The 27,413-nt window shown below is 39.0% G+C and overlaps 1 protein-coding gene across 1 annotated transcript; it reads right to left on the bottom strand.

Moving 5' to 3' along the window:
* Positions 1-557: 557 nt before the first annotated feature.
* Positions 558-26,601, bottom strand: LOC115216591 (26S proteasome regulatory subunit 8). The gene is made up of 13 exons (XM_029786057.2): positions 26,468-26,601; positions 23,967-24,044; positions 20,158-20,227; positions 17,251-17,348; positions 16,168-16,293; positions 14,424-14,585; positions 13,174-13,337; positions 11,497-11,573; positions 9,146-9,222; positions 6,900-6,998; positions 3,144-3,254; positions 2,470-2,556; positions 558-986 (listed from the first exon to the last, which is right to left on the bottom strand). The coding sequence occupies exons 1-13, from the start codon at positions 26,486-26,488 to the stop codon at positions 933-935; spliced, it is 1,224 nt and encodes a 407-aa protein (XP_029641917.1). The 5' UTR covers positions 26,489-26,601; the 3' UTR covers positions 558-932.
* Positions 26,602-27,413: the final 812 nt, after the last annotated feature.

Below are 27,413 nucleotides of genomic sequence, written 5' to 3'. Positions count from 1 at the left end.
ACTGCGTGGCACCTTCGGCAAGTGTCTTCTAAAGCCTCGGGCTGACCAAAGCCTTGTGAGTGGATTTGGTAAACAAAAACTGAAAGCCCATCTTATATATTTATGTATGTATCTATGTGTATGTCTGTGTCCCTCCATCACTGCTTGACAACCGATGTTAGTGCCTTTATGTCCCCGTAACTTAGCCATATGGCAAAAGAGACTGATAGAATAAGTACTAGGTTTTAAAAAATAAGTCCTGGGGTCAATTTGACTAAAATCCTTCATGGCTGCAGTCAAATGACTGAAACAAATAAAACACACACACACATATATGATGGGCTTCTTTCAATTTCCATCAACCAAATCCATTTACTTGGAGCTGGATTGAACCTAAAATCATGTAGATGGGGACCAAACTTCTTAACCACACAGCCACAACTGTGCCTTTTGGTTATATATATAACATACACACAGGAACAAATATGTCCACAAAAAAAAAAAATTAAGCAACGTAAAGAACAAAAACACAAAGTAAATGTATATACATATGTGTATATATATTTGATATATATATATATATGTCTTTATTATTGAAACAGTTTTTTTTGTTGTTTTCTTGTTGTAGTGATATAATAAATTCTAAAAGATGAAGACAAGATGAAGGGAAGAAAACAGCAGTCACCTTTCACATCACCAGTGTCTGGTGTCAACAATTATATAATAAAACATATGTGAATGTGTTTATAGACACACATTTTATATAGATATATATATTACACATAGCTATACACTAAGATCTTTAATATATATATCAAACACATCCACAGACATCCACCACCATTCAGTACAAGAAAGTTTGGTTGCTGCTGCTTCTGTTGTGATGCACAATAATTATAATGATGGTACTTAATAGTAACTGCAACTGTCGAAGATGCTTCATCATGAGTGATTTATTTCCACTGTTTCTTGATGGACATATTCTTTTCGGAGTCCTTCTGCATCACCTGAAATATATATTATACAATACATATGTAGAGATTTTTAAAAAAGGTGTTGAAACCACAATGGTATCCAATTGGCAGCTGATGAGGGAGGTCCCTCAATTAGGTTAATTTTTTTTTCTCTTGTTTTGTTAACCTAGGATAGTGTAGGTTCTTATTTTTTATTGTTCCCTGACAACATATGCATTAGGACTTAATGTGGAAATCTTACGAGAGGATGATACTGTTTTTGTTAACAGCTGTAGTTTATCACAATTAAAAATATAGTTACATGGCAAGCAGTTGACAGTAACCTCAAAGTTTTGGCCTGCTAGCTTCCATCGGACTGCCTGACAAAGGTTAGCAGACCAAAACTTTAGCCACTCCCCAAGTAAAAAGATAATATAGATTATCCAAGAAGTAGAGCAATTCTTTTATGTCAAATTGCTTTTCCTGTAATCTACGCAAAAACAAACACTGATATATATATATACATATATATATATGAGTACAGGACATCAACAAAATGAAATACGTAGACAAATGAGTTAAATACATAAACGAGAGAAAAAATGGAAATCGGGACAAGTAAGCACAGAAACGACCCTTCATTAGTTGTTGACTGTCTATCTACTCATCATTTCAAGCGTTTAATTACAATATGAGTCTTCATAGACAGTTGCTCCCATTAATTCTAAAATAAAATTTAGGATTTATGGAGGATCAAAGTTGGGAACAATACTTTGTTCACTCAAAAGAAATTCTTGCACAGGAATTTCTTGAACTCTCAGATCATTTACATGGACTTACTGAGTTCAGGAAGTGGTCTTATTCAGTCACTAGTTCTCTTCCACCATATACACCAGTGGTTTCCAAAGTGAGTGGTGTTACCCCTAAAGGGTTGGTGAAAAAAAGTGGGGTGATAATGGGGTAACAATTCATGTAAAAACAACAAAATAATGGGTTTGTTAGGTTAAGTTTTATTTGTGAAATACAGTTGCTTTGAATTTACTTCAGAAAGAGGTCTATGTTTGTGATGGTAAGTTGGGGGTAGAAGCACTAGGAGTGTGGCCTGAGTGTCAAGGGGGCAGCAGCCCAAACGAGTTTGAGAACCCTTGATATATACACACACACACAGTGGTGAATGGTGTGGCTAGAGGTGACTGCCATGTGGTCACCATTTGATAGTCTTCTCGGTGTGAAGCATGGCATGGAGTATAGTGATAAGGAAGATGGTCAAGAGAGTATAGTGGAGATGGTGCAAGGAAGATGTGGTATCTATCTAGCTGTCACAGAATTGCTCCAACGAAAATACTTGCACAAGTGTGGTGTTGAGAATAAATGACCAAATGAAGAGGATCTGGTGGCAGAAGATAAACTGAAGGAACAGTTAAACAAGAGAAAAATGTTAGTGGTAAAAATACGAGAAAAAAAAGCACAAAAGAACTAAGCTGATGGAATGGGTGGTGGCCATCACACAGGAAGGAAGATAGTAAGAGAGGCTTACCTTAGCAACTGCAAGTTCAAAATCCTCCTGGGTGACATGGACACGTCTCTCTCGTAGAGCATACATCCCTGCCTCTGTACATACACCCTGGAAACAGTACAAATATGGTTGCAACATCAACTGGAATCTCTATGCACTGCATTAGCATCTACACTGCCTAACCACACACATGCAGTTTTGTGTGTCTGTGTATATATATATATATATATATATATATATACACACACACACACACACATACATGGCTATGTGTGTGTGTACATATATGCACACACACATCCAAATACATGGTTACATGAATACACAGTACTTCCATATAATTTCCCACATGTATACACATGGTTTTCAGTGAGTTTTAATTACATGTTAAAAACTACTAATGGTATGCAAATTAGTTGCTCCAGTTCTCTGAAGCTACCAGATTTGATGTGTATATAAACAGAATGACTACTTGTTTCTCTGGGATAGGTCAAGTGATGTAAACACCCCTGATGAGATCCCAATAAAAGTTAAAAACTGATTAAGGCTATTCATCATTTTTATACAATCTGCAGAGATACAGTTACAATTGACGTGTTTCTAAGTCTACAATGTAGATTTATGTTATATTGATTTACACACACACACAAGCCAAAATTCCAAACTGACCACAACTTTCTGTCCATATAACTTACCTTGACTTCGGCACCAGAAGCACCAGGCATCATCTCAGCAATCTTCCGCAGGTCAATTCCACGTGTCAAATTCATCTTCCGTGAGTGAATCTTCAAAATATCTAAACGAGCCTGAAAAAGAAATTACAAATAGCGAAATGAGTACCAAGGATTTTCTAAGCATTTTGGCAGATCACATCCATCCTATGGTAGAAACATTTTTTTTCCTGATGGTAGAGCAATCCAGCAACAATGTACAGGCATACCTCAAGGCTAGGCCAAATTTACTTGTCTAAACTTGGCTAAACTGATAATAACCATTCCCAGTTCTGTACTTAAATCTCATGAACTATCTTTGACTTGCTTTGAACTCTACATCTCTCTCATTTGGATATTTTTTCTTTGGGTCCTCAAATAAAGACAACACTTTCTCTTGAATGATTTCTTGACTAATAGCAGTGTGCTGACAATTCAACCTAACAATCCAAAGAGAAAGAAGACTTTCCATTTCTTCAAAGATTTTGCCTCTTATTGATAACAGTGTTCTTCATTCCCGGGGGCTTCAGATTTGATATGTACTAAAATCTTGTCCTTATTATGTACAGTCGTTAATACAGTTGTCCGACTCATCCCAAAAGATCGTGCAACTGCTACTACTATTTCACCTTTATCATGGCATTTTGTCATAGACGCTTAGTACTTTCACTATGAATTTTCTTAGGAGTCATGGGGGCAAAAAATAAAGTCACAAATGAATGAGAAAGTAGCCGATAAACACATGTAAACAAATCCCAATTCAAAACAATCACTAGCAGTAGATATTGGAACTACAGTGCAATATGAGCTCCGAAAGACCGATAAATAAGACAACACAGCTGATTTCATGATTTCATCCACTAAGCTACACTACTTTATGTTGTCTATCTTAACATTTACTGTACATATTTTAACATGATTTTATATGCTTTTCTCTTATTTGTGATGGTAAGTTGGGGGTGGGGGTACTAGAGTGTGGCCTGAGTGTCAAGGAGGCAGCAGCCCAAAAGATTTTGAGAACCCTTGATACACACACACAGTGGTGAATGGTGTGGCTAGGTGACTGCTATGTGGTCACCATTTGATAGTCTTCTCAGTGTGAAGCATGGCATGAAGTATAGTGATAAGGAAGATGGTCAAGAGAGTATAGTAACATGATTGAATGTACTTTTAATGGTTTTCTAGTGATTTTACGATTCAAATATCTGTAGCGGGCAGACGTAAAGTCGAGTAAAATGACTAGATTTGATTTAAATTTTTCCATATATTAATTTTGAAAAACGACGTATCATCGAGAACGACTTAAATTGAAACAACTTAAGCCGAGGTATACCTGTATATCCCTCTAGCATTCAGATTACTCTGTCAAATTCAGTGCCTGTTTATTCACATTGATTTGAATTAATGAGGGATTAATTACCTCAGAGTTTTCAATGATGTGATTGTTTATTTTTTTAGAATGATATTGTAGGGTACACATGAGAGGCTGGATCTGGCCAGTTTCAACATCAAACTGGTAAAATATTTAGACCGGATATGGCTGGTTTGAATGGCAAAGGGGTATACATGTTAGAGGGGATCAGAGAGATAGAGACAACAAAGGGCCCAGAGGGAAGGAAATGACATCATTAGAGCTAAAGATGTTGGGCTCTACAGACGAAATGATGCAAGGGGATTAACATAAAGGGACTGTGTGTGTGTGCATACACATGTGCTGCAGACCAATGAAACTTAACAACTGGGAAAATTAACAAGAGAATGGAAAGGTAATAAAGATTAAGATGATGATGATGAGGGCACAGGTAATTACCATGGTGATAATGATGATAGTGGTGGTGGTGGGGTGGAGTAATGCAAATCCAAGATCTTAACTGTGTGCATATATGTATGTGTAAATTATAACACATATTTACACATGGGTGTGTATATATATATATGCGTGTGTGTGTGTGTGTGTTAATAGATCCACACATAACCATACAATCATCCTATTATCTCTAATGAGATAACAAGTCCAACATAACAAAACAAATAAAAAATAGATTAAAAAAATTTAAATATTGTGATGGTTGTTGTTGTTGCTGATAGTGGCTACCTTTATTATTGTTGTTGTTGTTACAGCTGTCATTACAATTGCTGTCTTTGTTGTAAAGGTAATCAATAATGTAATTAATAAAATATAATATCTGGAAAATTGAAAATCAATCTTGCCAATACAACACTTATTTTATCTTCTCTATATATGTGTGTGTGTGTATGTACATGTGTGAAGGAAATGCTTTTTACTAGAGAAACTGGAGCTGTATATGTAACAGCAACAATATGAAGTACCTCCTCCAGCTATGGAGTGTTGTCACTTCATCACTATCACCACCTGTCCCCCACCGCACACACCATAAAGTGCTGTCACCTTTCCATCACCATCACTCCTCCATCCACAACACACTGACACCTCTCACCACTACTGCCACTCCTCCACCAACCATAAAATAGAAAAAGGGTTTCAAGATGGCAATTTCATACATGATATTTGATATTTCAAGAGAGGAGAGTCACCAGTGGAGGAGATCTGTTCTTTATCCAGAATTCTCTCATTTGGTTGCCCTCCCTAACAACAATCTCACCCAAAATTTTTTTTTCTTGCTCATTATCCTTTTCATATTATTATAACAGTCACCAGATGTGACAGTGTGGTTAAGCTTGCTTCCCAACCATGTGGTTTTGGGTTCAATGCCCCCACGTGACACTTTGGGAAAATGTCTTCTACTATAGCTACAGACTCACCAAAGCCTTGTGAGTAGATTTAGTAAACTGGAAGAAGCCTAGAAGGAGCAGGGCTTGTCTTGATATCATGTGCTGGTTGTAAATAACTATCACCATCATACAAGTGATGCTGTTCATTTCCAGTTTTCTGTGAAAAACAAGTCTGGCCATGAAGAAATGTCTCCTTACCTGGAAATAGGTGAAAGTTGATGATTGGAAGAGCATCCAGCCACAGAAAATCTGCCACAACAGATTCCATCTGATCCATGTGAATGATGATGATATCATTGCTTTAGCATCTATTTTTTCTTCCCCCATTTAGCTGAGTTCAAACTTGACTCACTGAGGCTTCACAGTAAGGGTAGCATTTCCCACGATCTTTCAAACAATGAGCAGTTCAAAAGCCAAACATGTTTCCATGGCAGAATGTAAATAATGTCATTGATATGGTCTGCAGCATGTACAGAATATCAAGATAATGGGCAGCCACAAACATGCATATTCATGCACACACACACCCCATGTGCACACACAGGTATGGCTGAGCGGGTGACAAATTTGCTTTTGATATTATCATTATAATAGTCAGATGTGGCAGTGTGGTTAAGAAGCTTGCTTCCTAACCATGTGATTTGGGGTTCAATGCCCCCAAGTGACACCCTGGGCAAATGCCTTCTACTATAGCTACAGACTAATCCCAGGTTCAGTCCCACAGCACACCTTGGGCAAATATCTTTTCCAATAGGCCCTGGAAAATATCTTTTCCAATCTAAGCCTTGATGAGTAGATTTAGTGAAAGAAGCTGAAAGATACCCATACACAATCATCCAATCTTCCATGCCGTCATGGGTTGGCTGTTTGGACAGGATCCAATGGATCAGAGAACCATATCTTGCTCCAGTCCCTCAGTTTTAGCAACAATAATAACAACAGGAAGGAGAAATGACCATGAAGTAAAGAAATGTTGTACAGACTGACCTCTTCATTGGGTGGAGGGAACTCAATCTTTCTGTCGATACGTCCAGGACGCAACAAAGCAGGGTCCAAGATGTCAATTCTGTTGGTAGCCATGATGACCTAATCAGAAAAATACAAACACGACATTGAACATATTTATATAACACATTAATATAATACATACACACTCGATATGTAATTTGTATTTATATATTTACAAATGAGACATACATATATAGATTGATAGATACATAGATAGACAGACGGCCATCAGCTCTGCTTTTGTGCCCATATACTTCGGAGGGTTGTGGATGTGTGTATATATAGAGAAACTAAATGTAACATCATTGTTATCGTTGAACATCTGCTTTCCATGCTGGCATGGGTTGGACAGTTTGAATGAGGTCTGGAAAGCCAGTGGCTGCACCAGGCTCCAATCTAATTAGGCAATGTTTCTACAGCTGGATGCCCTTCCTAATGCCAACCATTCCGAGAGTGTAGTGGGTGCTTTTTACATGCCACCAGCAACGGCCATGTTTGGATAGAGCTTTTTACATGCCACCAGCATGGGAGCCAGTCAGACAGCCCTGGTACCAGCCATGTTCAGATAGTGCTTTTTACATGTCACCAGCAGAGGAGCCAATCAAGGTTCAACTGTACATGGTTTTATCAAAATGTATCAAGACTGATACTATAAAAAGAAAACTACAATACCTATCAATTCACCATTTAATCTCCTTAAAATACTCTCTTTCTAAAGCCACACACTTTATCCATCATCATCCGTGTTGATGGAAGCCTTCCTGCAACTCCATTTTTCAGGACAGTGAGTAGCTACTTTGTAGCATTCCCATGGATTTTCTCAACATCTTGGAATGCTAATTCATACTAGACGGATGTGTGTCCTCATCTTGTTTGTTGTTACCATGTTTCGGCTGATTTACTCACCAGCCTTCATCCGGTGTCCTGATAGAATTTTGAACCCGATCCTGGGTTCTCATTCTTAAGGTATTTTTTGCTGATGTTATTATTATTATTTATTCAAGGCATTGCCTGGAATAGAACTCACAATCTTGGGATTAGTAGCCCACACACTTAATCATTATGCTATATACCCATGGGCAATTATAGAGTGAATTTTAGGGCTTATAAACCTATTAAGACCGGTGCCCATTTTCTACTCATATCTGCACTAGGTCTGCTTAGGAGGTTATTGTGTCCTAGCATACGCACTGCTTCTTTTAGTTTTCATATTTTCCAGTGGTGTCCTCTGTCTATTATTTTAACTTCATCTCACAGTGGAAGGTGGTCTCCACTTTTCCATACATGATCAGCTATACCCAGGGTTGGATTCAAAAATTCTACCAGGACACCAGATGAATACTGGAGAGTAAATCAGCCGAAACGTTGTGGTAACAATAAACAAGATGAGGACACATATCCGTCCAATGTAAATAATTCCTCATCTCTAAAATATAGAACATCTTGGAAAGTTGTTCCTTTCAAGTGGGATTTCATTTTCACCTTAGTTTCGGGGTTATGGCTGTGTACCCATGGTCTGTCACCTGTTATGACTGTTTTCAAGACGTTTATGTCTTTCTTGACACAATCAATGAGATCCTGCACAACTGAAAGCCAATCTTTCTCAAACACCGATATAAACGACAGAAGTGAGCAAGAAGGATAGAACAGTGTGCATGCATTCAAGGTCAACCTGTGCCAAGCGTCTTCACTCTGAGTGCTTTAGCTCTGTTACTATAGTAACAGTCATGATACTTTTTCATCAGACCTCATACATGTAGATGCAGATGTGTGGTAAGAAGTTTGCTTCCCAACCACATGGTTCCGGGTTCAGTCCCATTGCATGGCACCTTGGACAAGCATCTTCAACTATAGCCCTGGCCCAACAATAATCTTGAGAGTGGACTTAGTAAACAGAAACTGAAAGAAGCCCATCGTGTGGGTGTGAGTTTGAGTCTATATGTATGTGTGTGTTTGTCTTGTTGACATGACATCACTATTCCATGCTTGCATGGGTCAGACAGTTTACTGAAGCAGATTTTCTACAGCTGGATGCCCTTCCTGTCAGCAACCCTCACCTGTTCCCATGTAAGATAATATTCCCCCACAACCAGAAATATTTTCACAGAATATTGCAAACAAACAACACTGCTTGCATTATGATACTTGCTTACAACTATCACATGATGTCAGGGCAAGAAAACTCAATAACACAAGCATATATGTGGAGGGGCGGGGGGGCTTACCTTTATGTTTTGTTTTGGCTCAAACCCATCAAGTTGGTTCAGTAATTCCAACATGGTTCTCTGTACTTCACTGTCGCCTGTAACAGAAACACACAACAACATCAACATTAAATCTATGCTGGCAAAAGCAGCTAAATCACTTTGACATCACACTCTACCCTTTTAAATTAAAAAATCTACTTAAATTCCATCTGACCCTGTTTGGTTGGAAGACATTTATAAAGAACTGCTGCTCTTCCTCTCAACTATTAAAGTACACATACACTATCAAAAACCTTCACCTCTTGTACTCCCTTCTAGTTATCTCTATGTCACATTCATCTACCTATTAAAAAGTATCGCACAATTCTACTTGCCCACCCAATTCTATATCTCACTCAAAAATTTCCATCTTTTTTTCTCAAGAAACATTTTCCTTTAGAACCTTCTCCTACATCGGTGGAAGGGTTAATTTAACGGATATTTGAGGCAATGTGACTGCAGCCAATCCGAAAATATTGCTAAACGAAATGTCAAAAACAGGAGTAGCTTCCCTTACATCATACATTTATTTTTTTTTTTATGCTTTCCAAGGGGAATAATTTGTATGTGATAAAATATACAACGCGATGGCAACAACACGAAATAAGCAATGTTCAACGGTTGTGACAACGAAATATTTAAAAATAATGTTACTTCTGCTTCTTCAAGGCGATGAATAATTTTTAAAAAAAAGTACACTAAATTTTGATACTGCTTTCGTACAGTGGAGTACCAGACAATAGTACTTCAAAATAGAGTTATGTCCCTTTATGTTCCGAGTTCAACTCCTCGTGGATTCAACTTTCACGTCTTTTATTCTTCTGGCGGCGTCAAGTATGAAACGATTTGGTTTGACCCTTTGGCCCGCTTACAACTATCACATGAGGTCGGAGCAAGAAAACTCGACAACACAAGCATATATGTGTGAGGGGGGCTTACGTTGCTGATTTGACATCAGCTTATTTCACAGACGTTTTAATATTTCTTGGCGATACGCCGTGCTTGAGAAGACCCATCAAGGCATGTGAGATTAGTTGTCAATGCCTGTGTCGCGTGTTTGGCACGTAAAAAGCACCACTCAGATGTTGGGCCATATGCTGTACTTGAGAAGACTTGTCAGGTCAAGTGAAACCGTAGGAGTGGTCGATGTTGGTGCTGTCTGACGGGCACTTGTGCTGGTGGCATGTGAAAAGCACCGTTTGAGTATTGAGCCTCACAGAGACAGTGGCAGGTGATCTAGACCTTTGGTCATAGACCGTGCTTGTAAAAGGCAGCGAACTGGCAGAAACGTTAGCAGGCCAGGCAAAATGCTTAGTGGTATTTCCTGTCTTTACATTCTGAGTTCAAATTCCACCGAGGTTGATTTTGTCTTTCATTTTTTCAAGGTCAATAAATTAAGTACCAGTTGCATACTAGGGTCGATCTAAACGACTGGTCGGCTCCCCAAAAATTTCGGGGCTTGTACCTAGAGTAGAAAAGGGTATACTGTGCTTGTGCAGACCTGTCAAGCCAAGTGAGATCACGGTCCTGGCCAATGGTGGTGTCACGTCAATGGTACCCGTGCCAATGGCATGTGAAAGGCACCCTCTACACTCTTGGAGTGGTTGGCGTTAGGAAGGTTATCCAGCTGTGGAAACCATGCCAAATCAGATTGGAACCTGGTGCAGTTCCCTCACTTACCAGTTTTCAGTCAAAGCGTCCAACCCATGCCAGCATGGAAAACGGACGTTAAACGGCAATGATGATTCTCTCCTTCCCCATTTCTCTGACTGCTAGTATCTCTGTGTGTGTGAGAGCATATTTCCGATTGTGTTTTCTGTTTATCACTTACTTGATTCAGTCATTAGACCGAGGCCATGCTGGGGCACCGCCTTCAGGAATTTTAGTCAAATGAATCAACCTCAGTCCCTTTTTAACTTTCTAAACCTGGTACTTATTCTGTCAGTCTCTTTTGCCAAACTGCTGAGTTACAGTGATCTAAACATACCAACACCAGTTATCACATTGAGACACACACACAAAGTTCCTTTCAGTTTCCATCTACAAAATCCACTCACAAGGCTTTGGTCAACCCAAGGTGTCACACAGTGGGACTGAACCCAGAACCATGTAGTTAGGAAGTAAACTTCTTACCACACAGCCATGCCTGCCCCTGTGTGCATGAGGAAAAGGAAAGTGTTTATGTTAATCATATTCAATTAACAAACAGCAATGTCTCTCTTTCTCTCCCGCTTTCTATCTGTATGTGTATATTTCTGCACACACATGCATGAGTGTAAATGTACACGTGTGTGTGTTTGTACTGTCTGATGAACAATAAAAGCACTTACCACCAGATCCTCCTTCCAAACGTGAAGAGCCAATAGAATCAATCTCATCCATAAATATTATAGACGGAGCATGTTCCCTGAAATGGTAACAGAAGAGGTGAGTGAACTAAAAAAAATAAACTCTTTTTTTTTTTGAAGGGTGAATGGGAAAAAATATCAGGTAAAGGTATAAAGTATCGCAAAGAAAAGAACCATTTGGACAGCAGGATAATGAAGGTGGTGATGATCGTATGAGGAAGAGGATAATTATGTGATTTACCAAAGATATCCAAAGTAAAGATCATTTGCCAAAATAACATAGCAGTCCCGGTTTAGAACGAATGTTGCTGTAATTTAGCTCCAGGAGACATTGTCTCCAGCTGGCTATACAACACAATCTGTGTCCTTATATTTTCGAATAAAGGCATTTAGTAACCCCACTCAGCTCAAAACAATATCTGTGTATCACGATTCCTGGGTTATTTCCCTTTTTGACCTGGAATACACAGATATTGTTTTGAGTCAAGTTGGGGTGATAAATGCCTTTGTTCAAAATATAAGGACACAGATCATGTTGTATAGCCAGCTGGATACAATGTCTCCTGGGGCTAAATTACAGCAACATTAATCATAAACCAGGACTGCCACATTATGTTGGCAAATAATCTTTACTCTAGAGTACTGTTGCTGAATATCTCCCACTGAGTAAGGATATCCAATAAGAGATAAAGTAACAAGTGTGGTTATATCTCATTTACCCTAGATGTTGTGGCTTTCATCTCTTAGCAGACTCCATCAAACATCAAGAAAACTTGGTCGTATTAAACAAGAAACCATATGGGTGGTCGCTTGAAGTGCTAGAAATAACAGCTATATCTATGAGCTAAAAAATATACACACACACACACATTACAGGCTCATTTCAGTTTCCATCAATCAAATTCACTCCTAAACCTTTGGTTAGCTTGGGACCCAATTCCACAGAAGAGTGTCTTGGACACTTGTACAAGATACTGAATATTTATTTCTTTATTGCCCACAGGGGATCTAAATATAGAGGGGACAAACAAGGACAGACAAAGGCATTAAGTCGATTACATCGACTCCAGTGCATAATTGGTTCTTATTTAATCTTTTCTACTCTAGGCACAAGGCCCAAAATTTAGGGGGAGGAGGGGCCAGTCAATAAGATTAACCCCAGTATGCAACTGGTACTTAATTTATTGACCCCGAAAGGATGAAAGGCAAAGTTGACCTCGGTGGAATTTGAACTCGGAACATAATGGCAGACAAAATACTGCTAAGCATTTCAACCGGCATGCTAACTCACCACCCTGAATATTGACCACATATATCAGCATAGGAGTCGAATTTTACAGCAAAAAAAGAGGGGAGGGGATAGGTAAGGGTCGACTTATACACCAAGACAATTTTGGAGGACCAAAAATTCCAGGTGAAATGCAGCAGGATTTGGAAAGATAATGATAATGTTTAAATATTTACACTATATACTACATCGACTTGTATGTCGGAAAGTAAGATATGTATAAAAAATTGTTGTTTCCAGTCATTATATTTTTGTTTTAACATTTGATCAATAATTTCTCTTCGATGGTGGTGGAGGGGTTAAATCAAACACAGCTCTAAGGGACAACTAAGGAGTAAGAGGCATCACCCATTGTCTCAACAGAATCTTACCGGGCCATGACGAAAAGCTCCCGTACCATTCTGGAACCTTCTCCAATAAATTTCTGCACTAATTCTGAACCAGATACCCTGATGAAAGTACATTCTGTATGATGGGCTACAGCTCTGGCCAACAGGGTTTTACCTGTGCCAGGTGGGCCATATAAAAGTACTCCCTGAAAAGAGAATCAGACATTTTTTAGTAATATACACAGATTAACAAAATTTATTTGTTTAATTTCTTACACAATTATTAAAATTTCTTCTCTTCTAGAGAGATTGCCAGAACCACAAAAATTTTAGACAGAAATGGCCTTGCAACATTTCTTCCAGCTCTTTTAGCTCTAAAGTTAATTCCTGCTATCATCATCATTTAACATCTGCTTTCCATGCTGGCATGGGTTGGACGGTTTGACTGAGGATTGGCGAGCCAGAAGGCTGCACCAGTCTCCAATCTGATCTGGCAAAGTTTCTACAGCTGGATGCCTTTCCCAATGCCAACCACTCCTGACCAGGAAAACTTAACTCTCCATTACAAGGTTGACAAAATAGTAAATACATTTATATGAGGGCACATGGCCTTGCCATCATAGGATTGCACTTATGATCACGAGATCATGATTTCGATTCCCAGACCAGAAGGTACAAAGTGTTCTTGAACAGAACATTTCACATTGCACCAGTCCACTCAGCTGTCAATGGGGTGACCCTGCAATGGACTGCCATTTCAGTCAAGAGGGTTGCTGGCCTGGCCAGTGAGGGAAGCATCATTCAAAACTGGTTGATACAGTTACAAGTGTGTATATATATATATATAGGGGCAGGATTGGTTGTGTGGTAAACTTGCTTCCCAACCATATGGTTCTGGGTTCAGTCCCACTGCATGGCACTTTGGGCAAGTGTCTTCTACTATAAGCCCCAAGTTGACCAAAGCTGTATGAGTGGATTTGGTAAGCAAAAACTGAAAGAAGCCCATCATGTATGTGTGTCTCCCCACCATTGATTGACAACCAATGTGGGTGTGTTTACATCCCTGTAACTTAGCAGTTCAGCATAAAAGGCCAACAGAATAAGTACTAGGCTTACAAAGTCCTGGAGGGGATTTCTTCAACTACCCTATAAAGTGATGCTCCAGCATGGCCACAGTCAAATGGCTGAAACATGTAAAAGAATAAAAATGTACGTGTGTGTATACACACACACAGGATTGAAATGAGATGAGACAGAGCACCATCTAGACATGGAAAATATTACATGCTTACCTTTGGTTGAGCAATGCCAAGAGCTTCAAAGAGTTCTGGGTGTTTCACAGGCAGCTCTATCACTTCCTTGATTTCTTTAATCTGTTTATCAAGTCCACCAACCATCTCATAAGTAGAGTCTGGAACTTTCTCCACCATCATCAAACTCACTAATGGGTCGACCTGGAAGATAAAGCAAAACTTCATATTGCTATACTCAATAATAATATTATTATTATTATCATTATTATTATTATTATCATTATTATTATTATTACTTCCGCCTTAGCAAAGGTGGAGGTATTGTGTTCAGTCGTGTTTGTTTGTCCATGGACAAGATATCTCAAGAATTGCTGGATGGATTCAGATGAAACTTTCAGGAATGTTTGGCCTCATGACCAGCACAAACTGGTTAGATTTGGGGATCAATCCAGTACTGGACAAGGATTATGGATTATTTTTCCTTTATTTTTTTTTTAAACTTTTGAGAGCAGTCAGGTTCATTTTTAGTAATCTCATTTGTGAGAGCAGTCGAGTTTATTTCAGATATTCTCATTTTAAAAATCATCTCCAGCTAATCATTGAGAGGACGTTGGTGTTGCCTTGGTGAAGGTTTACACTCTCTGAGTGCTCTTGTTATTATTATTGAATGAGAGAGCAATGCATGCTATAAAAGTAACATTGGGATACAAATAGACAAAGTCCAATATAGCCATCATGACTACCTGCCTGATAAGAGTGCACCAGGCACATGCATCACTACCACATGTGTGCGACATGGTGATCTCATATCATGATAAACTGCTCATGACCTTGCAGGTGGGGGCCCAGTTAGAATTTTCTTCAGGCCAAGTAGCCCATCCCACTCAAACAGTCCCTGAATAAGAGTTGTTTAAGGATGTTGAACAAAACAACCATGTCTCCAGAGGTGAATTATTCAAACCCCAAAGAATTACTCTCAACACATGGCTACTTCTGCACATGAACAGAGATGCACATATCGTCAGCCACCAAGGGACATGTTCAACTGGTTAAGGTCAAACAAATAACAAGCAAATCTGTAGTATTGAGCAGAATATTTGCTGCATATATGTGGAGGAACAATGGCCCAGTAATTAGGGCAGTGGACTCATGGTCATAGGATCGTCATTTCAATTCCCAGACCAAACGTGTTTGTTGAGCCTAAACACCTAAAGCTCCACGAGACTCCGGCAGGGGGGTTAGCAAACCCTGCTGTACTCTTTCACCACAACTTTCTCTCACTCTTTCTCCCTGTTTCTGTTCTACTTGTATTTCAAAGGGGCCAGCCTTGTCACACTCTGTGCCATGGTGAATCTCCCTGAGAACTACATTAAGGCAACACGTGTCTGTGGAGTGCTCAGCCACTTGCACGTTAATTTCACAAGCAAGCTGTTCCATTGATTGGATCAACTGGGACCCTCGTCATCATAACCAATGGAGTGCCACAGTTTATATACATACATATATATATATGACAGGCTTCTTTCAGTTTCCGTCTACCAAATCCACTCACAAGGCTTTGGTTGGCCCAAGACTATAGTAGAAGACAGTTGCCCAAGATGCCACACAGTGGAACTGAACTCAGTACCATGTGGTTGGTAAACAGGCCACTTACCACACAGCCAATGCTTATACATTTAAATACAGACATACATAAATTTTTTAAATGTTTCTATACATTACGATGATGATGATTATAGTGAAAAGAAAAAAGAAAAGAAACAAGGAAACAGTGGTCACTTACTTTATTGGGTAAGATTTTGTGCAGAGTGTAACAGTCATTGCGCAGGGCAACTCTGCTGTTTGCAGTGACATCATTGATGTCGATGTTCTTGTCCACATCGACAACAAACTTTCCCTCGGGGTGTACCTGTAATGTTAAGGAAGGTAATTCAGTAATGCATGCATGTGTGTATATGCATAAATGTGTGTGTGTGTATGTGTGTGAGGAGTTTTGGTATCCAGAAGATCCAAAAGGCAGGTGAGGCTATGTAAGTGCTACAGAAGGACCGTAGTTAGACTCCCGGTTCGATAGTATGAGTGAGGAGTCTAATTCAAGTCGTGTGTGAGCATGTATACGTTAAATAAGATGAGACAACAAAGCCAAGGCTGTGTGAAATTTCTAGGTCATTTATAAAGAGAGATGTTGTCTTACAGCTGTTTCAGGGATATGAGGGATATCCCTTCATCAGAGACGATATGAGAGTTAAATAGAAAGAAATAGTAGAGTTCAATATAAGGAGTTATTTTGGAAAGGGAGAGATATAGAAAGTATAAAGGGAAATTAAGAGAATAAAAATATAGGTTGGATGTTACAATTGCAGTTCCATTACCCAAGGAATGTGCTGTGTAGAATGGGGTAGATAGGCGGCTTGTCCATGGTATGTAAACTCTGACAGGAGTTCATATTTTGTTATTACAAATGGATAGTGTGGAGACATTAATTCCATGTGCTGTTCATTCAATGGAGTCTTGACATATTTTTATTCTCTTATTTCTCTTTATAATTGAGGAGGCCTATTGAGTCAAGTACATCAACATCAAAATAAAAATCAAATGGATATTGTAGTTGTGATACCTGTGCCAGTGGCACATTGGGCCTCACAGAGGCAATGACGAAAGACCAAGACCTCTGAGATAAACATCACCTGTGGTCTCTCCACTGTGGCCCTTAACAATTCAGAGCCAACTTTTGACTAAGCAACTACAACAATACTCTCCCTACTGCGGCCCTTAATAAATAAGGGCCAACCTTGGACTACACAAGTTCAACAACACTGTTCTCACACACTAACGCATAGAGAGGTGTTAAGAAAGACTAACCTACCTTCACCAGAACTTTCTTCTTGTCCATAGGTTTGACAACTTCCCCGACATATGACCCTTGTTCTTGTAACAGCTGTAACTCTTCCCGCAACATGCGAACTGCAATTAAAGGCAATCAAGGGACCAATGTTACTGTACAACAACAACAACAGTATAGCTGAGTCAAAGGAGAAGTGGCTGTAAGTGACCAACCTGCTAAAAATAGCAGCCTAATTTCCTGCAAATCACACCCTTCTCTACACATAAGAAAAATCTGGATAATTGGGGCTGGAATGCCCTTGATCAAAAATTTGCTCAATCAAAGTTGACCAGAGTTTAAATAACATCTCGGTTGACATGGGGCTCAGCAACAGCAATCAATGAATGTTCTTAGCTCCACCTGGTGCCAGAGAAAAGCAATTACCTCAGCTGTCAACTCCAAAAGTCAAACAACCATCAAAGAGGTGGAGGTAAAAATTAACCTCTTATTATTTATGATAATAGTAATAATGGCTGCATGGTCAAGAAGTTTGCTTCCCAACCACATGGCCTCAGGTTCAGTCCCATTGTGTGGCATCTTGGGCAAGTGTCTTCTACTATAGCCCCAGGTCAATAAAACCTTGAGAGGATTTGATAATCAGAAACTGAAAAAGGCCCATGGCATGTGTTTCTTTGTTTTAACAGTGAAAGGGGGTGGCTTAGTGGTTAGGGTATTTAGCTCATGAGTGTAAGGTCATGAGTTCAATTCCCGACGGTATGTTGTATCCTTGAGCAAGACACTTCATTTCACATCGCTCCAATCCAATCAGCTGACAAAAATGAGTTGAACCTGTAATTCAAAGGGCCATGTCACACGGAATCTCCCAGACAACTACATTAAGGCTATCCGTGTCTCTGGAGTCCTCAGCCACTTGCATGTTAATTTCACAAGCAGGCTGTTCCATTGATCGGATAAATTGGAACCCACATCATCATAACCGACGGAGTGCCAGTTTGTCTTGACAACCTATGAAAGTTGTACATAAATGATTGTCAATCATACAATATTCTACATAAGTATGTCTGGCCATGGGACATATAACCCTGCTTAGAAACAGGTGAATATTGGTGACAAGAAGGACGCCTGGCTGTAGAAAATCTGCCTTAATAAATCCAATTTGACCCATACAGGCAAGGAAAAATGAATGTTAAAATGATAATTACAATTCATAATAATTATTTCATATTTTTGCCACAAGGGCAGCTTGGGTGATGTGGGGATGAGACAATCACATCAACCCCAGTGTTCAACTGGTACTTAATTTATCAACCCCGAAAGGATGAAACGCAAAGTCGACCTCAGCAGAATTTGAACTCAGAACATAGTGACAGGTGAAATACCAGTAAGTATTTCATCTGGCATGCTAACGATTCTGCCAGCTCACTGCCTTTTAACAATGTTTTCAAATTTTGGCACATGGGTAACTTTTGGTGGGGGAGAGGGAATGAGTCAGTTACATCAACCCTGAAAGTCAACCTCAGCAGAATTTGAACCCAGAACGTAATGGCAGATGAAATACCACTAAGGATTTTACCAGGTGTGCTAACAATTCTGCCCAATCACTGCCTTAATAATAATAATAATAATAATAATGATGATGATGATGATTTCAAATTTTGGCACACAGTAGTTTCTGAAAGGATGGAGAAGTCAAGCATATCAGTCCCAGTACTTGACTGGTATTTATTTTATCAATCCCTGAAAGGATGAAAAGTGAAGTTGACCTCAGTGGAATTTGAACTCAGAACATAAAGACAGACAAAATTCTGGTATACATTATGTCTGGCACGCTAACAGTTTTGCCAGCTCATCACCTTGATAATAATAATAATAATAATAATTTCTACTACAGGCACAAGGCCTGAAATTTTGAGGGCTGTGATAGTCAATTACAGTGACCCCAGTGTTTCACTGGTACTTAATTTATCGATCCCCAAAACAATGAAAGACAACTTTAGCAGAATTTGAACTCAGAACAAAGACTTTTCAAGGCCACCAATTTGGACGAATATAGTCTGGCACCAATGTTGTTGCAGACATTACATGTCTCTGTGTGTGTGTGTGTGTGTGTGTGTATGTATGTCCCCCAATACTGCTTGACAACTGGTGTTGGTTTGTGTATGTTCCTGTAACTTAGCAGTGCAGTAAAAGAGACTGATAGAATAAGTACCAGCCTTAGAAAAAAAAAAAAAAAGAAATACTGGATTGATTCGTTCGACTAAAAATTGTTCAAGGTGGTGCCCCAGCATGGCCGTGGTCAAGTGACAAACAAATTATAAAGGGTATCATGAAAATTGTTCAGAAACAATTATTCACAAAACAATTTTTCGAAATATATATAATTTGTGTACTAGATTTTTGATTTTATCATTTTTGCTTAAATAATATAAAAAAAAAATTTAGAAATAATTAACGTTTAGTATAATTGTCCTTTTGAATAATTTTCATTCATATAATTTTCCATTCAAATAATTGTTTTCAAACAATGTTCTCATAATCAGATAGAGTGGTTTAAAATACCATTCACAGAGTGCAGTTTTTTTAGGATTTTGGGTTTTATTTTCGTTTTTCTTTTTTTTTTAGGAGTGGGTGTTTCTTTACTTTAGATAATACAGACTGGATGGTGTTTTTTTCTAACTGGCAGATATTTGAGAATTGAAGATGGGAGTGAAAATTTTTTGGGGGTACATTTATACATCTTGATCAGAGACAAAGCACAACTGAGATAGAAGACAACGAAATGAGAGATGACAAGGATTGCCTTACAGGAATGTCTACGGCAATAAGAACAAAATCCTTTTATGAAACATTGGATTCATTATGTACAGCTGAGGCCAATAATTATAAAGATGACACAATAGACACACCTATCACAAACAATTGACATACCTTTAGCATTCAGTTCATTCCGCTGAGCTTCCAGTCGGCGCAAATTTTGCGTCTTTTCTGTTACAATCAACTGAAAATATAATTGAGGAATAATTAGACAACAGGAGTCACTTATTCAGCTGTAGAGATTGAGGTGAAGTTATTTTAGAATTATTATACAATAGGCATAGTTGTTGAGTGCTTAAGAAGTTTGCTTCATGACTGCAAGGTTTGGGGTTCAGTCCCAGAACACAGCACCTGGAGTAAGTACTTTCTATTATAGTCCTAGATTGAATAGATGGAAACTGAAAGAAATCCATCATGTGTGTGTGTGTGTGTATGCACGCATGCATGTGTGTGTGTGTCTGGTACCATGTAAAAAGCACTCAGTACACTCAATAAAGTAGTTGGTATTACGAAGGGCATCCAGCTGTAGAAACCATGCCAAATCAGACAACTGAAGCTTGGTGCAGCTCTCCACCTTGCTAGCTCTGGTCAAACCATCCAACCCACGCCAGTGTGGACAACGGACATTAAATGATGCTAATGATGATATTCATCATCATCATCATTGTTTAACGTCCGCTTTCCATGCTAGCATGGGTTGGACGATTTGACTGAAGTCTGGCAAACCAGATGGCTGCATGAGACTCCAATCTGATCTGGCGGGTCGTCCCATAAATTACACGTTTTTTTTATATTTCTGTTTTTCAAAATTAAAATAAAGTTCTTTTTTAATCTAAAATAAACTCTCTTCCATTTTCTACAATGCTCTTCCATCTATCTGATGGACTTGCAGGGTTCCTCTTCCAAAATTCACTTGTTCATGATGAAAAATACTTCTCCACTAAGTCATCTACAGAATTCATATTTTTTCCATCCAAATGATTTTAAAGACTGCGGAATAAATAACAGATGGGACATTACATTATTTACAATTGACGGATATATGTCCACATCTTGTTTGTTGTTAACACAACATTTCAGCTGATATACCCTCCAGCCTTCATCAGGTGTCTTGGGGAAATTTTGAACCTGAGTTCTCATTCCAATGGTACTTTTCGTTGTTGTTGTTATTATTCAGGTCACTGCCTGGAATCGAACTCAGAATGTTGGGATTAGTAGCCCGCACTCTTAACCACTACGCCATATGCCTGTGGGCATATGGCGTAATGACCTGAATAATAATAATAATAATAATAATAATAACAACATCGAAAAATACCTTAGGAATGAGAACCCAGGTTCAAAATTTCCCCAAGACACCTGAAGAAGGCTAGAGGGTATATCAGCCGAAACATTGTGTTAACAAACAAGATGAGGACAAATATCTGTCAATTGTAAATAATGTACATAATTCCTCATTTCTTAAATATAGAACAGATGGGGCATTGTCTGGTGAATATGGGGGGTGGGACATTATTTCCCATTCAAACTGCTCCAGCCTTTCGAATGTCATCCCCGCTGTATGCAGCCAATGATTATCTTGATAGAACACCTTTCATCTTGAAACCAAAGACGGTCATTTTCCTTCAAGCGCTGACTTGAATGACACGTTGAATGACCAAATGCAAGCATCTCTGCTAGTTCCTCAACAGTTATGATGGGATTTTGTTCCACCAGGGTTTGCAGGACATCCTCGTCAAGCTCTGCACATCTTTCAGGACAAGGCTCATCTTCTAGGCTGTAGTTTCCAGGTCGGAATTTCTGGAACTCCCATTGACACTATCTTACGCATATTGTCTGACCCTTATATACTGTATTAATATACCTCACACTTTCTGTTGTGCTGTTGCCTTTATTGAACTCATAAAGCAAAATATGCTGAATATGCTTTGTCACTTTCATTATAGCTTTCAAAAATAACTTAAAAATTGAACAGCACTCTTCAAAACTTGCACAAAGAATAGGGACATGGTAAAATTACTACCTGCTTTTATAGCAAGTTGATGCAGGTAGTTTATCCCATCCCACCCCGGCTTCTAGTTCATGCAATTGAAAAGAACCACATTATTTATGGGATAATATATATATATTATCCCATAAATATATATATATATATATATATATATCTAAACAGCGTGTGAGAGAGAATCATGATGTCATGGGTGAGAAATATCTGGCGGTGTAGGCTATAGTCTAGTCACCCATATAGTCAACCAGGTGATACATGAAGGAGTCATACCCAATAACTGGTGTAGCAGCGCCATAGTCAATTGCTACAAAGGTAAAGGTGATGCATTAGATAGGAATAATTATAGAGGTATCAAATTGTTGGATCAGGTAATGAAAGCCACAAAGAAGGTCATAGCCAAACTAATTAGGGAGAGAGTTAGTTAAGAGATGCAGTTTGGGTTTGTGCCAGGAAGAAGCACCATTGATGCTATATTTTTGGTAATACAGCTGTAGGAGAAATTCCTAGCCAAAGATAAACCTCTGTACTTGGGCTTTCGTTGACATGGAGAAAGCCTTTGACAGGATCCCCTAATCCCTTATCAGGTGGTCAATGTGGAAACTAGGGATAGATAAGTGGTTGGTGAGAGTTGTACAAGCCATGTACAGGGATGCTGTCTATAAGATGGCAATGAGTATAGTGAAGAATTCTGTGTAGCAGTAGGGGTTCACCTATGATCAGTTCACCAATAAGAATAGCCGGGCAAAGTTCAGGAAGCTCCTACCACTTCTGATAACAAAGGGCCTCTCACTCAGAGTGAAAGGTAGACTGTATGATGCATGTGTGCGAAAGGCCATGCTACATGGCAGTGAAACAAGGGCCATGACTGTTGAGGACATGCATAGGCTTGAAAGAAATGGAGCTAGTTTGATCTGCTGGATATGTAATGTCAGTGTGCATACACGACAGAGTGTAAGCACCCTGGGAGAAAAGTTGGACATAAGCATCAGATATGGTGTGCAAGAGAGACGGCTGTGCTGGTATGGTCATGTGTTGTGTATGGATGAGGACAGCTATGTAAAAAAGTGTCACATCCTAGAAGAGGAGGGAACCTGTGGAAGTGGTAGACCCAAGAAGACCTGGGATGAGATGGTGAAGCACAACCTTCAAACGTTGGGCCTCACAGAGTCAATGACAAGCAACCGAGACCTTTGGAGATATGTTCTACTTTGAGAAGACCCAGCAAGCCAAGTGAGATCGTAGCCTTGGTTGATGCCAGTGTCACATAACCAGCTTGTTTAAAAATACCCTTCAATCATCAGGCAGTATGCTGTGCTTGAAAAGACCTGTTGAGTCAAGTGAAATCATCATTGTGGCCGGTGGCATGTAAAAAGCACCAGTTGAGCATGGCCGATGCCTATGCCGGTAGCACATAAAAAGCACTATTTGAGAGTGGTTGATGCCAGTACCGCCTGACTAGCTTTCATGCTGTTGGCACGTAAGAAGCACTATTCGAGCTTGGTTGATACCAGTGCCACCTGACTGGCTCCCATGCCACTAGCACATAAAAAGCACCCACTACACTCTCAGAGAGGTTGGCATTACGAAGGGCATTCAGTGGTAGAAACCTTGCCAAATCAGATTGGAGCCCGGTGCAGCCTCCCGGCTTACCAGTCGTCAGTCAAACCGCCCAACCCATGCCAGCATGGAAAGCAGATGTTAAACAATGATGATGATGACACATTTTACTGTCCACTTCTCAAAGCTTCCATGGAAAGAAAAGAAACCACCCACAAGGTTACCCCGTAAGACGGGCACCTGAAGAAAGCCAGAGGATACAACAGATGAAATGTGATTATAACACCTTTGATTCTAAGCCTGCTGAATCAGGGCTGACCTGGAGCTGTACAACAACTAAAATAAATCTGAAACTTACTTGAAGCTCTTCAGTTTTGCTGATATAATATGACTTTATCCCATCCTGTTGGATAGGAACCTCATCAATCTCCATTTTCTACAAAGAATACAAAATTATAATTAATAGTATTAGACATGTATGTTAGAAGGGTACTTTATTCTGAAAGGGTTTCTCTTTTTTTCACATCACCATATTACTTAAAGAGCAAATCTTCTGAAACCTGGTTATATATATACATATTTTATATATATATATATATATATATATATATATATAGGGTAAAGACACCCCCCCACCCCCTTCAGTCATGAATGACCAATGGATTGCACCTAGAAAGTTCCCCTCCGAAGCACAAGTCCATGCAAGGCTATTTATGGAAGACCAGCAGTCGCCCATGCAAACCAGCCTCCCCTCTTCACACCACCAATATTATCCAAGGGAAAGGCAAAGGCCTGTACAGCTTGACATCAGTGATGTCACAACTCATTTCAACAGAAACATTTTTAGAAGTACTTGGGGTGGGGTGGGTCACAGCTTTAAATAAATTAATGAGCTCTTAATACATACACTGAGTGCCTTTTTTTTTTTCTCCGTCTCATTTATTTAATTTAAACACGGTTCTCATAATCTTTTTGCAGGATCACTAAGTCTGAGCAAAGGAAGTTGGACCCAAGATATGGCTCAAATGTATGCAAGAGAGTAAACCGCACAAAAGCAAGGAGATGGAGGGTGTCCACCAACCAAAGTGAAAATAATGAAGAAACGACAAATGATGAGTTACCACAGAATCTATCATCAGACCTGATCTAAGTACTTGAAATAAAGTGTACTTCGTCTGAGGCTCCTAAGGGGAAAAGGGAGTCCTGCAGAACTAGCATTAGCATTTAATGTGACAGATAGGCCTAGAGAGACATGGTATATTATCATTATTATTACCATTATTTCTAAGACAGTAAGCTAGCAGAATCGTTAGTCTAATAGCATTGTCTGTCTTTACGTTCTGAGTTCAAATTCCACCAAGGTTGACTTTGCCTTTCATCCTTTCAGTGTCGATAAAGTAAGTACCAGTTGCGTATTGGGATCAGTGTAATCGACTTACACCCTCCCTCAGAATTTCAGGGTTAGGTTCCATAGAAGAAAGGAATATTATTATTTATAAGGTAGAGAGCTGGCAGAAACATTAGTAGTCGTAAGTAAACACACACCTGGTGTTTAGGGTTAGGGGTTAGGATTAAGATTTTTGTTACGCCGAAAACGGGTGGTGTACATATGCTTTACCTCTGCTCATTAGCATGCCGGACAAAATATTTAACAGCATTTTGTTTGTCTTCATGTTCAGAGTTCATATTCAGCGGTGCTCGTCTTTATCTTTGTGACTTGGGGTCAATAAAATAAATACCAGCATAGCACCGAGATCGATGCAATCAACTTTCTCTTCCCCCGAAATCGCTGGCCTTGGGCCAAAATTTGCAACCATTATTATTTATGTTCTTTGGAGAAACAGAGGCCACTGCAGTTGTGTCAGAAGTAGAAAGGGTAAACAGTGATTCAAAGCCAGTTGCTGTATGTAATACGTTGGCGAAGGAGTTACCGCTAATCAGTCATATAGCATTCTTTCTCACTCAGTCAAATAAACAGTTCTGACACATCAACCATTACAAATTTCACTGATCAATTAATTAGCAGCTGTTCACATGAGAATGTGCCTTAACGCGGTCACACTACTTTGCTAGAAATAACAGACTCTTTAAATTACACACTGTTAAAAAAAAATGGAAACACTAGCTAATGTAGTCCCAGGTACATTGTCTGGAAAAAGACGGAATAATCAAGGTTGGGATGTATTTGAGTCAAGATATGCTGGAGCACGCTTCCGTCTTAACAAAAACAGGGGAAGGAAAAGACCGAATCTAATCCTGGGCATCATATCTGAGGAAAAAAGTGGGATGGCTGCAACTAGAACATATATGGGGTCTGTTGGATAATGAATGAACTGGAGGCAGGGGAAAGATAAATAAGAACAAAGGCAAGAACCACAGGGGGTGATTGTCAAATGATTCGATAGGCTCAAATTAAAAAGAAACATAAGGAACAGCAACAAAGGAGTCGCTATGCAGTACTTGACCGGTGGTAGAAATAGCAGACAAGTCACATCCTGCCATCTTTAAAAAAGGAAACAAAGGGAAGGATATAGTAGAGAGTGCGACTATAGATATACACAAAAACAGGGTGGTCACAACTGGAACGTCTTTGACTATAGGTGTGTGCTCAAGCAGGAGTGAGCAGGAGTTAAATACCGGTACAAAACAAAACACATCACAGTGACTTGCACTTCTGAAATGATGGAACTGATGTCCCTCTTTTAGCGTAGAAAAACAAACCGTGATAATATAAAAAACACTGTTGTTTTTGTATTTTCAAAGACAACCGTCCCTGCGCAATGCATGCATATACATATGTGTCTCTGTTTATTGCCAGAGTATTTGCTATTATTGTAATATTAACTAGATGTTTCTTACCTGTTCAGACATTTTCGTCATGTTTCTGGTGAATGGAATTCTGGGAAATATCTTTAGCTTCCGTCTCCCGAAGACAAACAGAAAAAGTTATGAGAAGGAGAATCTACGGATGGATAGAATTGATACAATTTCATACAATATTATAAGGATGGAGATATTTCAGTGGGTGTATATTATTTTTATATACGAAATTATGGCGGTAGTTAACAAAAGAAACCCAGAGTATCCGGCCAAAAATATCTTGGAGTATTGAGTTACTTCCCTTCACGTTATAAGTTCGAATCCCGTCAGAGTCGATTGGTGAACTTTCAGAATAGCTATCATGATTAAGATTAATCTTTTTTATTTTATTTTGCAGCGTGGAAGGTGTTTATAAACCATGTAAGAAACACAAAATCCATTAGATTTTTTTTCTTTGGGATTTTTGTGTTGTTGTTATTTCTTCTTAGTATTTTTCGTTATTTTCTAGTGTCCTACATACTGAAACACTTGTAATTCGCATTCAGAAATTTAAAATATTTTTTTCGAAAATCCATATTTATCACATTTTTAACCCGCTTCCTCCCCCACGTCTTCCGAATAGTTGTAACAATTCGTCGACATCGCCTTTGCCTTTTTCATCTTTTGGAGTCCGTAAATATTAAGTACCAGTTGATTATCGGAATTCATATAATTGACTAACCTCTCCCCGAAAATTACCAATCTTCCACCAAAATTTAATTTTTTTTTTTTTTTTCGTTGTTTTACGTCATTTTATAAAATCTTTTCCACAATAGAAAGTTTGAGAGATGGAGCTAGTCCATTACATCGACTCAATGCTCAACTGGTACTTAATTCTTCAACCCCCGAAGGCATGACAGGCAAAGTCGACCTCGACGGAATTTGGCTACAAAACGTAAAGCCGGACGAAATGTTACTTAGCATTTAGTCCGGCACACTAACGATT

This window comes from Octopus sinensis, linkage group LG10 (assembly GCF_006345805.1).
Source record: "Octopus sinensis linkage group LG10, ASM634580v1, whole genome shotgun sequence".
NCBI lineage: Eukaryota > Metazoa > Mollusca > Cephalopoda > Octopoda > Octopodidae > Octopus > Octopus sinensis.
This window is presented reverse-complemented; position numbering and strand designations above follow the sequence as displayed.